The sequence below is a fragment of the Coniophora puteana genome, assembly GCF_000271625.1.
Source record: "Coniophora puteana RWD-64-598 SS2 unplaced genomic scaffold CONPUscaffold_3, whole genome shotgun sequence".
NCBI classification, from domain to species: Eukaryota; Fungi; Basidiomycota; class Agaricomycetes; order Boletales; family Coniophoraceae; genus Coniophora; species Coniophora puteana.
The window spans coordinates 2,610,170-2,624,269 of record NW_006913055.1 but is presented as its reverse complement, the minus strand read 5'-3'; the positions used below and the strand labels follow the sequence as shown (position 1 = coordinate 2,624,269).

At 55.7% G+C, this 14,100-nt stretch overlaps 3 protein-coding genes across 3 annotated transcripts; 1 reads left to right on the top strand and 2 right to left on the bottom strand.

Moving 5' to 3' along the window:
- Positions 1–462: 462 nt before the first annotated feature.
- On the bottom strand, positions 463–1,998 carry CONPUDRAFT_151448 (cytochrome P450; the record flags this gene model as incomplete). The annotated part of the gene is made up of 8 exons (XM_007767939.1): positions 463–687; positions 746–759; positions 815–929; positions 979–1,094; positions 1,147–1,298; positions 1,355–1,546; positions 1,609–1,738; positions 1,800–1,998. The coding sequence occupies 8 exons, from the start codon at positions 1,996–1,998 to the stop codon at positions 463–465; spliced, it is 1,143 nt and encodes a 380-aa protein (XP_007766129.1).
- Positions 1,999–3,175: 1,177 nt separating this feature from the next.
- On the top strand, positions 3,176–7,104 carry CONPUDRAFT_120295 (uncharacterized protein). Its single transcript, XM_007767938.1, has 5 exons — positions 3,176–3,760; positions 3,883–4,575; positions 4,643–4,760; positions 4,825–5,330; positions 5,395–7,104. The coding sequence occupies exons 1-5, from the start codon at positions 3,335–3,337 to the stop codon at positions 6,466–6,468; spliced, it is 2,817 nt and encodes a 938-aa protein (XP_007766128.1). The 5' UTR covers positions 3,176–3,334; the 3' UTR covers positions 6,469–7,104.
- A 2,458-nt stretch (positions 7,105–9,562) lies between these two features.
- Positions 9,563–10,795, bottom strand: CONPUDRAFT_49678 (kinase-like protein; the record flags this gene model as incomplete). The annotated part of the gene is made up of 3 exons (XM_007767065.1): positions 9,563–10,230; positions 10,283–10,417; positions 10,612–10,795. 3 exons carry the CDS (start codon positions 10,793–10,795, stop codon positions 9,563–9,565), a joined length of 987 nt encoding a protein of 328 aa, XP_007765255.1.
- Between the last annotated feature and the right edge of the window lie 3,305 nt (positions 10,796–14,100).

Genomic DNA, 14,100 nt, shown 5'->3' with positions numbered 1-14,100 from the left:
AGGATCCAATGTACGTCCCTCGCCCACCCTATTGACCAGCTAGTACTCTCAGCTCATGCACCATTGTTAGGAACGCTACCAGGCAGGGACGTCGGGGCTGGTAGGCGATACTACATCAATATTACTATTACTATTGTAGACTTTCATTTCTGCATAATCGTAATCGACGCGCTTTGTTCTGATATAAGACGTGTGATAAGCACATATAAGTAGTACATCGAGCCGTCCATAGTCACATATCACTATCATAAGTCAGACAATCTTACCAAAAATACAGCAACCACGCGTTTGTGACTTAAGTAAAACATTCACGTACTTCGTCATAAGGGCAGGGGCAAGCAACCCCCTGCTTTTCATAAGGGTATAAAAGCGATGTTTTAACTTATGAATGAGAAAGTCCTTACCAGTGGCAAGCGGACGCTGAACTTATCGCGGGAGCACTTATTTCCGGGCTACTTCCGGCTAAGCGGCGCATAATTTCCCGATAAGGCAGCTGTCGTTTTCCTGATGCGGGTTCCATCTCATCACTTCCCGGAGCACGGCGTCGATGTAGGGGAGCGAAGGCCGATCTTCAAACGTGGGCAAGCGATCGTCGCCAATGACGGACTGAATGTCAGCCTGCGCGCGTCTCTGAACTGCAGGGTTTTTTAACATGGCTAGGACGAGTGTCTGTAGCACGCTCGACGACTGGAAAATGGTTCAGTGTGATTGAGTCATGGTACAGAAGAATAGCACAGTCCCATACCGATTCAGCGCCACCTATGGAGACCATGCAGTGAGCGTACATATCAACGATAGAGGCGTCCTGAGTTACCAATAAAAGCAGTAGCAGCGAACTGCTTCAAGTTAATCACAGGTATGCTCTGGCCACTCTCCTCGCCGCTTCGAATCGTCTCTGAAAGTACACAAGGAAAGTCAGGGTTGGAACGCTGTCATTCTCGTAAGATAGGAAATACGCATTCGATGGAACAACGTTACCATTTTCTCCATCGTAAAATTGTACGGAACATCGACAAACTGCTGTGCCCAGGGTTTTGCAATCTCAGCTCCTCGGAAGATGGACGTTCCAGGTGCCCATGCCGGTAAATATTTGACTAGTCGAATACGGAGTAAGCTGTGAGATACCGCACGTTGTTTAAAACGTACCGAAGGGAAAGGTGTCAACGATTATCGTTTTCTCGGCCTTCACGAGTGGTATGCCGGTCGCGATCGTCTTGGAGCCGATGTGAAACAATGGGTCGTCAAGCGTGGTGGCGTCGTAGCCGTACACTGTGGACAGGATTGTAGACGATGTACATCTAACACATGGCTGGATTAGTTTGATCGTATGTCGAGGGAGTGGATTCGAGCGTACAACTGGAAGAGGTCCCAGAGCTTTTCCGCAGGGTTGCTACCTATGTTCAGCAGAAGACGATGGGCGGCGGCGCGCTGTGTTGACCAGTAATCTTGCACCTTCTTCTCACGGAAGGATTGCTGGAAAAGTCGTCGATTTAAACGCCACTTATCATCGTAGCGATCAAATCCAAAGTTGAAGTCCCATCCGGACCTGCCAGTAGGACGAATTAGGATGGTGTAGGGAAAACTTCACATTACTTTGTAAGAACTGACAAGGTAGTTGTGGACATCTCAGGTCTGTCAGAGTATATTCGAGAGCGTCGCTCGAGGAGGTCGTCTGCGACTTCTTCAGAATTCAAGACTATCACCTGTGTGCCGAGTAAGAGACAGCTGACGATATCGCCTTGTTATCGTGGGGCAGGTCAACACATGTGGTGAGAGAATGGAAAGAGGGGAGAGCGCACCATACTTGGCTGCCCACTGCACATACGTCAGCCATGGGTTGTCAGCGTTAACCTGAAGAGCAGCGCCTAGGAAAGGCAGCCCATATGGGCCCGGTGGAAAGGGGAGGGTGCGCTTCCTTCTCGACTTTGCTGTTGCGTAACCTGCAAGGGCCCAAAGGGAGGTTACAAATAGGAGAATAATCGGTAAGGAGAGGGCCATGATGGGCTCGTTCGCGGTGTTCGTGAGTGGTTCCCACTTGTCGAAGGGATGGGCATCCCTCTTTATAGACTGGTCGGAAGGAGGTGGGTATCCTTGGTCATCGCATAGAACATGTGGTTAGTTTACTTTCTCTGATAGCCGTCCTGCTATCCACAATGCTCCAAGACAATGTGACGGTCGACGGCAAGTAGTATTGGTGATGCTCAGGCCGAATTCACTCCTGCACGAAATGCACGGATCTTTTGCGCATCGACACTGTCAGGTAAAGCAAGGTAGAAGCCAAACGAGGACCGGGGAAATTCCAATCCGATTGACATGCGCATACTATAGGCATGCTCGAGGGCCGCTTAACGAGTCTAGTAACAGCTGTGGCGCACAGAACCGGTCTTGTGCAGGTTCAAGGAGCCTACGCAGCTCGCGGGTGACGCGGGTGCTTGGGGATCGGTTTGATCCTAAGAACACGAGGGTGTATAACAAGCAATTCAACATCCAGAGACAGCATTCCACGGATAGGGGAAGGGCAGACTAAGCGATAGTGGCACTTGCGACGATCTGCCAAGTAGTGCTTGGGTCCTAGCTCCAGAGAGCGGATCGTCGTCCAAGTGTGTCATGCAATGGACGGACAACGCCACTGATGAAGACAACGAGGGAGCAGAGCTTGTAGCGGGTGTCTATTCGCGTTTCTGCTTTGATCGTCAGCATATGCAAGACACGCGTCATAGGCTGATCGCTGGTAGAGAAAATAGGAAATGTTCGTCATAGGCCGATCTAGAGGGTATCCACCGTTGGAGAGAAACGCGAGTCAAAAATACCAAGATGTCGCCGTTCTGTTGCCTGTCCATGAAGATCTTCCAGCTCGGAATTGGGAGGAAGACAAGGCTGTATGCGTGGGAGGGAGAACGGTCCCGTGATGGTGGTAGGCAGGAGGCGATTGAGGGCCGGAAAAGGCAAGTGTTTGTTTGGGGTTTGGTGGCAGACGCTTGGACTCGGAAAAGTCGACATCGTTTGTCTTATAACATAATATCCCCTGTACAATCTTTGACAATCTGACACTCACACCACTCTCTCCCTCTTTCCTGTAGCACCATGGTCAGTCTCCTCCCCTCCTCGTCGCAGCAGTTACTGACAGTCTCTTCGCCAGTCCAACTATGGTCGCAACAGGCAATCAATCGCAGACATAGAACAAGAACTCAACGACATCTTCAACAAGCACCCAGATGCCCACGTAAACGAACAAGGAGAACTCGTCGTCCCCGCTGACGCTCTCGTCGATGTAATCCGCTCCTTCTCAGACCGCGACAACAGCGTCGAACTCCTTACAGAGTCCGAAACCGAAATGCTCAAGCAGCTCCTCGACTCCAACCCCGGCATCCAGGTCACCCCCAACATGCTCCTCCAGTTCGTTGCCGCGCGCACGAAGCAGAGCCCTACCCACCAGAACACCGAATTTGACCTCTCTCCCCCGCACTCGCCAAGGATGGGGGATGACGACCACACCCTGCCCTTGCGCGGCCGCATGCCGACGCGCGAGGATGACGAGGAGTTTGAGCCGCAATCACGATCATCCAGCAAGAGTTCTACAGGGACCTCGCGTGCGCATAGTCGTCCTCCCTCTGCGACGCCTCAGACCCCGACTTCTGGCAATGCATTCGACAAGCGCCAACGCACAACCCCGCTCACCAATAGACCACCTTCTAGCTGGCAGCGAAGGCCAGCACCTGCTAACCGACGCAGGTCATCCAGCGCAATGAGTGACGAGGAGGTGTGTGGCATTGCATTTACGTTCCATCATTATCTATCCCCGACATGCGTTTTGCGTGCCCTTCTGCTCCACGCTTTACCGTATTGCCTTGCAATGTACTAACGCCGTCCAACCCCTAACAGTCATCCGACACCTCTTTTGGCCAAACTTCAACGCCCGGGTCGGGCCGCAAGAGCCGTCGCCCGTCTGGCTCCTCGTCCGTCACAGCCAGCCCCAACTCCGCCGGCACGTTCTCCCCTTCCCCTAGCACCGCCGCCACCAGCGCAGGCTCGCCCTCCCCAACATGGGACCGCAAGTCGCGCTCACGCCCGCACTCGCGCACGCAGTCATACAACCCTTTCACCATCAACGTGCCCCCGTCGCCCGAGCACGGGGAGCACGGGGACCACTCCTCGTCGGACGAGCCCGGCTCGCCGCTCGACCAGACGCCGGACTCGTCGTTCGAGTACCCGTCGCATGCGTCCGGCAACAGCTTCACCCGCTCGCTCGCCGAGCAGGTCTCGTCCCTCCCCATGCCCCGCATGAGCGGCGACTCGGATAATGACTCAGACGAGGAGGACGAGGTCGCGGCGGGGCTGGTGCTGGACCGGTCGACGGCGTCGAGCACGGTGTCGCTCGAGCCCCAGGAGCGGCTCGAGGCACTGCAGAAGGCGAACACGGACATGAGCCGGAAGCTCGCGGAGGCGGAGCGGACGCTGCAGAAGAAGCTGCTCGAGCACGAGCTCGATATGGAGGAGATGCAGAGTAAGCTGGACGAGCTCAAGAGTGAGCTGACGGCCACGAAGAGGGAGGAAAAGGAGTTGAGGGCGAAGGAGGTGAGCCTGGTGCCGCCCCCATGCGAAACTGTGCTGGTTGATCTGACTTGGTTTTGCTTTCTTGTAGCGCACGAACTCGACGCAGCTTGCTTCGCTTGAGCAGGAGGTCGCGAAGCTGAATAAGGCACTGGACAACGCGCGTACAGCGTACCAGAGCTTACAGAAGCAGTACCAGGAGCAGTGCAGTGCGTCTCTTCACCTATCCTACATTTTTACGCATATAATCAAACTTAACTCGCATTTTCCCAGACGAATCCGAGCGGTACCGCAACACCCTCCGCCGGCGCGACCAAGAGATCAAGGACATGCAAGACGCCGCAGGCCTGCAACAGATCGAGCAGCAGAAGTGGCTTCGCGAGCGCGACTCGTACGACTCGCGCATCGCCGCGATGGAGGAGGACCTGCTGATGGCGCAGCAGGCGCACGCGCAGCTCGACGAGCAGAAGCAGGAGAACCTGATGCTCAAGGAGACGATCGACCGGCTCCGGTACGATATGGACGAGATGCGCAACAATGCGAGTCAGGCGGCTGCGGCTGCGGGCGCGGGCAGCCTCAGTGCGCGGAACTCGATGAGTAAGAGTTTGGGCGCGGAGCTGATGAAGATGAAGGACTGGGGGATGCCAGTTGAGGAGGATATGATGCATGATGTGGGCCACGAGGGGATCGAGGTGGATGTGCATCCCGAGGAGGACGATGGGGATGATACGGAGGGTGAGGATGTGGTTGAGCATCATGTTATTACAAGGACCAAGAGGGTGAGTATCGATTTGTGTTTTGAGTGAAGTCGGATAACTAATTCGCTTCATGTTCTTCCTTCAGAGGATCGGCGGGCGCAAGACGGAGACGCTCAGGGTCACGGAGACCAAGGAGTATACCGAGGTTGCTATTCAGCACGAGCCCTCGCTGTCTACGTGCGAGATCCAGACGGACCCTGAGCCACGACCGGTCTTACGCACGATGGACGTGCAGACGGATGAGCCCCCTGTCACGCCGACTGCATCCATGGAGATCCAGACGGACGAGGAGCCCATCACTCCCACTGCGTCAACGGAGATTCAGACAGAGCCGGAGTACATTCCACCGCCGAAAGTCACAGCGAGCATCGAGATTCAGACGGACGAGCCCGAGCCCACGTCGGAACCCACGACGTCTGACGACGAAGAGACTCTCACATCCTCATCTGCGACGGCGCTCCCGCCGACTCCGAAGCAGGCGGAGAATGACCTCCCACCGTCATACAACCAGGTCGAGGAGCAAGAGACCGAGGAGGAGCAAGAACAGCGCGAATGGCGCGTCGTCTCGGACACGCTCAAGAAGTTCCACCGCGGAATGCAGATCCCGCTCGACGCACTCCCGCAGGGCATCTCCGAGGACGCTGTCGAGGAGTGGCGCGCGCTCAAGGAGGAGCTCGGCGTCGAGTGCGCGGTGATCGACAAGCTCGTCGAGGCGTCGCCCCGTACCGGCCGCCCGCGCCGCTCGTCCTCCAGTGCGAGCGGCTCCGCGCCTGGCCGGAGCTCCCGGCGGAACAGATTCTACAACATCTATAACACGTACGTCTATGGTGCCTCGAAGGATGCTTCGGATCCATCCTCCGCATCCAATGGCATGGGAAGCACGCTTGGCGCAGCGGCGAAGCAGCTGCTTGTGGGTGTCGGCGCGTCCGCGTTCGTGTTCCTCGCGATGAGCCCCTATCTCTCTCCTAACGCCTCGTATGCGAACCACTATGCGGTGCCCGGCGGGCCGACGTACTACGACCGCGCCGCGTGGTCCGGGTTCAACAGCATGCAGCCTGCTGGCGAAGGGTTCGGGTTCGACGGCACGGCGGCGCTGTGGAACATCATTGGGCGGGTCGGGGTCGGTGCGGCGAGGATCGCTGGCGGGTTCCCGACCTAGGGTCGCAACGCGTTCAAAACTTATCCATCCGACGACCTCTTGACGACTGACTGGCTTCTGGATCGCTCACCATCCCTGCTCATTCGCAGACTCGTCTCGACCCTCTATGCCTCTGCTCACCTATGCCCTTGCACACACGCCCCTATGTCTCCCCCTTGGTCCCTTCACTTCGCATCTTGCATCACCCCACAAATCTCGCATCCACACACCGCACACCAACATCAAAATACAATCAACGACCTTGGCATTGTACATAGTTGCTCCTTATATTCGCCCGTACCATCTCGCTCCGGTTTGCTTCCGCTGCTTATTTGGCCTCCATTTGCTCGCTTCTACTAACGCCTAATCACCTTTATGACCCCTTCATGCCCATGCTTCTCCTTTTCTCCTTTTACTTCAGGTCCCATAAACAGCATATCTAAATAAGCCTTCGCACTCGCGAAGCCCACGATATGCATTTGCTCAGGTATAGTTAACTGTCTATGGTTTTGTTCCGTTCGCCGCGTCCCATTTTGCCTCATTTCCTTTCTGTTTCGCTGGTTTGACATTTGACGTCTGACGTTCTACATACATACATACACAGGTTCTCGCGTCCCTTATGTATACCAACCTATTCCAAGCTCTTACTCAACCCCCCACACCCTGTGAGGACACCCTCGCGGGCTCTTATCTAGCCATCTCCACTTACAGACTCGCATCTCTCTCTATCGTGTATATTTAGACAAGCCACGGCATAAACAGGATAGACTGCATTCCTCCATTCTACTACAAATGCCACCAGAATCAAATTCATTTCAACAACTAGCTCTACGCTTTCTAAGAACGCACGGTCGATCGCATGAGATGAAATTCTAAATAGGTCTCAACCTTGCAAGCTTCCCCCGTCGCGTCTATGGTCTAGTTGGTCCGTGCGTGAGGATGTCACTCGTATACTAAGTTGTACAGCAGCAGCATATCGGCGAAGCGCGGTTATCGTGCTAGGCCGAGGCAGACGGGACGATTCAGAGGGTGTTTGTTGCGAGTGGATAGAAGCGAGAAAGTAAACAAACAAACGCGAGAGGGGGATCTATAAAAGAGACGCCGAGAAAGACAAGGACGAGGTATGTGGAGAGGCGAGTAGTAATGGATTGAGTGAGGAGGTGACCAGACCAGATGCAGGTGTAGGAGTTGAATGACGGAGCCGGAAGCGATGATGGGTGGATGGATGGATGGAGATGATCTAATGAAGGTCCGTGTAAGTGAAGACAAAATGGGGGTGGAGACTGGTGGCGCGAGATATGAATGATCTGAAAGGAAAAGAAAGGGCGAGGTAAAACAAAAGTGAGGACCAATGGTGGGAATCAGGCCTAGGAATTGCAAAGGTGAAGGGGAGAGAGGCCGGGGAGGATAAAGACAAAAGCATATCAAAGCTATTCGAGAAAACAGACCATCATGGGGAGATCACGGCGAAAGGGGAGACATCGGAGGGCGGCCGGCAAACGACTCCGATGGCCGGCGGCGCTTCACCTCGAGAGCGTACGTCTGCTCCTCTTCTTCATCGTCGTCGTCATCGTCGTCATCGGTTTCGTCGTCGCCCTCTTCCCCTTCATCCTCATCATAATCCCTGCGTACCTGGACGTCGTCGTCCGGCGGGTACATATGCCGCATGATCTGCTGCGCGGCGTGCATATCCGCCTCCGATGTGCCAGGCTCCTCGTTCGCGCGGTAGAACTCAGACACGTCGCTGTTGTACGACGCCGCATCCTCGTCCTCGTCGTCCCCGCCGGGTTGGCGCTGGCCCCACTGGCCATACTCGGAGCTCGAGTCGTACGCGACCTGGACGAGCGGGCTCGGGCTCGTCGTCCCCGAACGATGCACATACCCCGCCCCGCTCCCGCTCGGCCCCGCAGGAGACCAGACTTCCTGCCCCGCCGCATAGTACCCCGCCGACGGCCCCGCCCCAATAATCAGCCTCTCGGGCTGCGGATGCCTCAGTGCCCCCGGACCGCCCGGACCGCTCGCCATCGCCAGATCGCTTGCGACACGCGTCAAGCCAACAGGCAACCCCGACGCGAGCGTCATCGGGTCGTTCGCGATCCCGCCCGCGCCCATCATAAGCGCGTCCTCGCTCAGCGGCTCGTGGTCGCCCGAGCCGATGCTCATCATGTCCTCCGTCGTCTGCCGGCCCGCGCCGATGACCGTCACGGCCGCCGCAGCAGCGGCCGATGTCGACGAGGACGGGTCGCCCCAGCTCGACGCGCGCCGCGCGGCGGTGAAGTCGCAGCTTTCCGCGATGCTCGGCGCGGCCTTGAGCGAGCCTGCGCGACCGTGATGCCTGAGCAAATCGTCGCTCCGCCGCAGATACTCGTACGGCGTCCCGCCTAGCGACTTCGAGTTGGGGCTCAGACCCGTCTGGTCGTGGTACATCGACATGTTCGAGGACGTGTCAACTGGGGATGATGCTTGCGATGGAGTCTGCGATTGGTTGGCCGATTTCCGGTTCCTCCACGCGGGGAGCGAGAACCGGTACTTGCTCCGTTCGTGCGGGTCGTCGTGCCCGCCGCCCCCGGTGCTGAAGTGCCGGCTCGAGGGCCTGCCGATGGATTTGTAGCTGCTGGGAAGCGGTGGCGCGTCGGAACCCCGGCGACCCAGGAACGGCTGGACGGTGTCGCGCGCCCAGGCTTCGACGGACTTGCGTCGGTTGATGTTCGGAGTCGACGCGTTGGCGAGCATGTCGCTGATGCCGGCACGCTGTTTGCCCTTTGCCTTCGACGACATGGCAGAAGGAAGAGGATCCCGAGAAGCTCGTGCACTAGCGCTCTTCTGCTTTGATGACTGGGTCATGGCAGCTTTCAGCTCTTGTTCGGACCGGACAGACGAAGGCGTGGGCGTAGCGGTCAGAGGGCGCCAGACGAACTTTGAGATCTGGTTAGTGATGCGCTTGCCCCAGCCCCACGAGAAGATTGCCTTCGTAAGAGCCGTGTCAGTTTCGCCATCCGTAACCGTGACCATATCGATTTTCCGGGGAGCCGTCTCGCGAAGCCACTCTTTCTTGTTGGGAATGTCGTACAAGAACCAGTCTTGATGCTGTACAAGGAGTAGCCATTAGCCATGACTATGAGGGTTCGGGACGGCACACCTTGAGCTGATCAAGCGTCATGCGCTTGTGCTGGTCCTTCTGAAGCAGCCCATCCAGTATACGTATAACTACACGAGCTTCAGAGGGGGCACTTCTCCCAGGATGTCGTCCGCCAGTCGGGATACGCCCATACGCCATGGTTTTCCGGGGCGTCCAATCCTCATTACAAATCACGGTATAGAGAGCGAACTCGGCAGCAGAGCCACCAATGCCGGGAGGCGGGTGGAACGGGCAATCTCCGAAGAGAAGGCAGTACAGTGTGACGCCAAGCGCCCACACATCGATCGCCTTCGTGATCTTCCTCTTTGAGCGACTGGAAGTCGTTGGTGAAGCATGAGCTGTTGCAGAGGACAGAAAGGACGTGGACGTGGACGTCGGGGACGCGTCCGACGCCCTCTCGTACTCGGCAATAATTTCCGGAGCGAGAAAGGATGGTGTTCCTGAGCGTTTCGACAGATCTGAGTCGTCAAGCAGGAGGGGATCCGTGTCGTCCGCTTCTACCTTTGAGCGCCCTGCGGCTGCTAATCGTTGTGCATACGAGAAGGTGGAGACGCCAAAATCCGATATTTTGACCATCTGACGATCTGCAGTCCACAGCAGGTTACCGGGCTTGATGTCCCTGTGGATGATACCCTGGTAATGTACTCAACGCGAGTTGAGGTTTATACGCGCGAAACAAGGTGAAGATGGACATACAATACTCTAGTCCCAATATGACATCCCGTATTATGCGCCTGACTTGGTCCAGTTGTAAGATAGGTTCATAGCAGGGATGCTCTTCGCGCGCCTTGATCCTCCATTTAACCTCGCCACCGCTAAGGTACTCCATGACTGTGCGTGTCAATCAAAAATCAAAGTAAGAACATGACCACGTGAACGCTCGAAAGGGGGGACGGAAGCGTCGTCTCTGCGTGTCCCGGATGAATACCACGTGCGGTAAACGCTGGAAGACGCAAAGCACACAAGCAGGAAGGGCAGGTGGCGGATGGTGGTTGAACGCGAGGCGCAAGCGAGGGACGACTCACCCATATATATGCGGTCATTTAGCTTGTCGTCTATGACCTCGATGAGGCGTACGATGTGCCCATGCCTCAGCTTCTTCATAATGGCGATCTCCTTGCGTATCTTCTGCTCGGCGTCGCCGATCTTTTCGGAGAGAGGGGTATGGGCCTGTTGGGGAATGGGACGATTCGCGCTATAGCGTAGCATCTTGACCTTTTCCTCGCGTGGGTTCTTTCTCTTGATTGCTTTGATGGCCTGCGCGCATGCACATGTATATGAGTCAGCAAGACCAGGTGAGGCGAGCCGGAGAGACGGATGTAGGGGGAGTACGCGCATATAGACAATGGTACGTACCAGCTGACGCTTTGGACTGTTCGTGTCGGTGCAGAGCCATACCTGTCCGTGTTGGCCGCCCCCGACTTTGTGGTGGCGTAGATAACTGTTGATGATTGGTTTGCGGTCGTTGGAGTGCTTAACTTTGAGCTCTCTGGTTATGAGGACTGAGCCTGGAGGATCGAAGGGCTCGTTGATGACAGGCATGGTTGGCGAGTGACTGCCATCATCTGAGCTGGTGCTAGGGTCTCCTGAGTGGCCATGGTGGGACATGGTGGTGGGTTGGGAGAAAGGGGGAGGTGGATGGAGCGTCCGGGTCGGTGAACGGGTGGAGGTGTGCGCTGTTGCGTATTGAGAAGAGATGCTGGATATGGATATTCTGTGGCACGCCCCCTGTCACCCTATCGCATTCCTCTCATCAAGGCACAACTGCTCCGGCTACTAACAACCTAAGCTATTTACTTGCTCCGCTCAACCGGCACCCTAGATCAGATCTCTCCAGACTAAACTCAGCCCCGGGGACACGCGCACTTGTCTTCATCCTTGACGTCCTTCATCACCTGTGCCCATGAACAGCTCAGTAAGCAAAGCAACGACTCTCTGCGGTGTCAAGGGGATAGGGGACGGATACAGCGTTCATAAACTTGGACCCTCTTTCACTCGAGAACCCCACAGAATCAGGGAACCGCTCCCCGGCAGGCGTGATGGGGTCTCTCTTCCAACAATCCACATCAATCCCCTCGCTGCTCGTGGAAACAGCACCCTCCACGCCCACCTGCACGCCCGCTAGAAAGTAAAAGTGACTCGTGCACTCACCTGCTCGACATGGAGCCCGCATCCCTAAACGGCACAAATGGCGATCAGCACACACAAGCTTTGCAATAAGCGCGTCAAGGATCAAACTAAGGCCCAAGGGCCAACATCATCGCCCAGCGCCCTCGAAACGCCACCGAGGCGGGGCGTGCCAGTGGCGTGCACGCATATTTGCATAGGCACGCATCCCACGTCTTCACTTTGCCGCCGGCTCGCCCGCGAAACACTCGAAGGCTGCTTCATTTTCTCCCGACTAAACGTGCAACCCAGCGCATAAGGTTCACATTCCGCTGTGGCTTCGCCCACTGCGCTCAAAGGGGTCGTCGGCATGCCGCGCTCCCAAGCGCGGCGAGTCACGTCCCGCCCGAAGCCCACACCCCAGCCGAAGTCGCTACCAGGCAGGGGCTCCTCTATAGGGACCACCCTCGCACTTTAGCCCACCGCCGCCGACCCAATCACGCCCCGCGGCCGCGCCCGTGCGCACGCAGCACGCAGTACGAGCGGAGAAAGTGTTCAATCGTAAGCCAAAGGGACTCACCCTCCAGGTAATTTTGCCGCACTTGCCACACTTCGTTTGGAAGCAAGTGTCAACGGGAATAGCAGGCGCTTGGTCGGTGACGAAAGCCATGGGGTTGACTGTTGACTTGTTTGATTGCTGAGAGAAGTTTGGCGCGGGTTAAGGGCTGTTCAGTGGTTCTTTCTGTTCTCGCAGCAGGGTCGATCTGATGTCGCAAGTATGTTGGTTGGTTGGTCGGTAACTGTAAGCTAAACCCTGCGAAGAGATCAGAGACTCACCGATTTGCTGTGGACTGTAGGATGAATAGGGTACTTGGTGGCTGCCGAACGTTATACGAAACTACTAAATACTGCACTGAGTGTCCCCGTATAGCACCGCGTGGCGCGATGCTTACTCACGTCTTGCAGATCTACACCTTATAAAGATAGTTAGAAATCCTGGCTTCCTCACGTGCACTGACTCAGTAGCGACAGACCTTATAATAGCCGGTGAAAGCCCCCACTAAATCGTCAGCCAACCGGGCGCGGTGAGAGCGTAGACACAGATGTGAGCTAACTACTTTGAGCTCAGAAAGCTTGAGCGGCAGAGTGTCCGAGGTTTGAAAATGTATGCGCTGAGGCCTAAAGATCTGAGGTGCGCGACGTTGGAAGAGAGGTGCGATAAGATCTGATACAGGGTGATAACAGCCACCGGGTCCCCATTGCCACGTGGAGCTCAGTGTCGGATCCTCCCTTTGCCACCGCTTTGCCACTGGTCCCAAAACATTTGCAAAACATGGTCCCAAACCGCAAGATCGCCACGGCCGCAGTCAAGCGGGTCAATCTTCAAGCTCACATATGTACCCATACATGTCAAAGAATACTGGAAACTTGGGAGCCGAGTCACTTCTAGCAAGAGCCATGCAAATCAGACTGGAGAGACGGATAGTAGACACCCACGCGAAGCCCGAGCTATTCCTTTCCGACGCCTCACCGTTGTCCAAATATCGTCCGATCAGATCTTCAGATGCACAAACCAGTGTATGGGTACACCACTGGTACACCTGGGTACATAACTCTTTAATCTCCCCGAGACAAATCCGCATATATGCGATATCAATTGCCTAGCTGAATCTTTTCTCAGTCGGTGGCATCAACGGTTGCTCCAACGCCCTGAACGTTAAACAGAAAAGCACAGTCTTCAAGGCAGGCGGGCCGGTGCTGGAAGCGCTTAAGTCTGGATCACCTCTTTCCGAGTATCTTTTCCTTGACCTACAGAGAGACATACGTGAACTGTCCATGTTGACCGATCCACCTTCCAAGCTGCGCTTTCTTCAGGAGAGCCTCAGCGCTTCATCTCTCGCGGTCATCTCAGTTGACGATCTGTCCGACGACCGAATCAATTGCACCTAGCTAAACCTTGTATATTTAGCTGTGCATTCACAGTCGTCGCAAAATAGACCTTGGGAACGCGCTTCAGATCTGAGTACCAGATCAAAACTTGTCGACAGCGGCCCTACCTACAGTATATTCAACCTACACATTAATCATTTTCGGATCGTCGAAGCCGCCAGAAGACTGGTCTGAGGCAAGGACAGCCGCGGGATCACTGCGGAGGCGTCTGGCGTGCAATAAGAAGATCAGTGTTTCCGCGCCCGCCGCTCTGGCATACTCTATTGTCCTTCGTAAGGTTAGCCTGAAAGGCGATCGCGTATGTGGCTGATGCATCTCATTTCGTTTTAATTGACAAAGGGGAGAATCACATACATAAAGCAGCCCTGGTGCCAGTGTCACCACTTGAGTGTTCCTCAGTCTAGTGCATCAGTCCTTGTGCGCGTAAAAGGTTATATGAACCACTTACAACTGTATAG

What these genes read in the sequence shown, in the direction of transcription:
- CONPUDRAFT_120295 (XM_007767938.1), top strand. Translation starts at nt 3,335, where the DNA reads ATGCTCAAGCAGCTCCTCGACTCCAACCCCGGCATCCAGGTCACCCCC. An exon ending in GCGCAATGAGTGACGAGGAG is followed by an intron (nt 3,761 to 3,882) that starts GTGTGTGGCATT and finishes AACCCCTAACAG; the next exon opens with TCATCCGACACCTCTTTTGG. An exon ending in GCAGTACCAGGAGCAGTGCA is followed by an intron (nt 4,761 to 4,824) that starts GTGCGTCTCTTC and finishes GCATTTTCCCAG; the next exon opens with ACGAATCCGAGCGGTACCGC.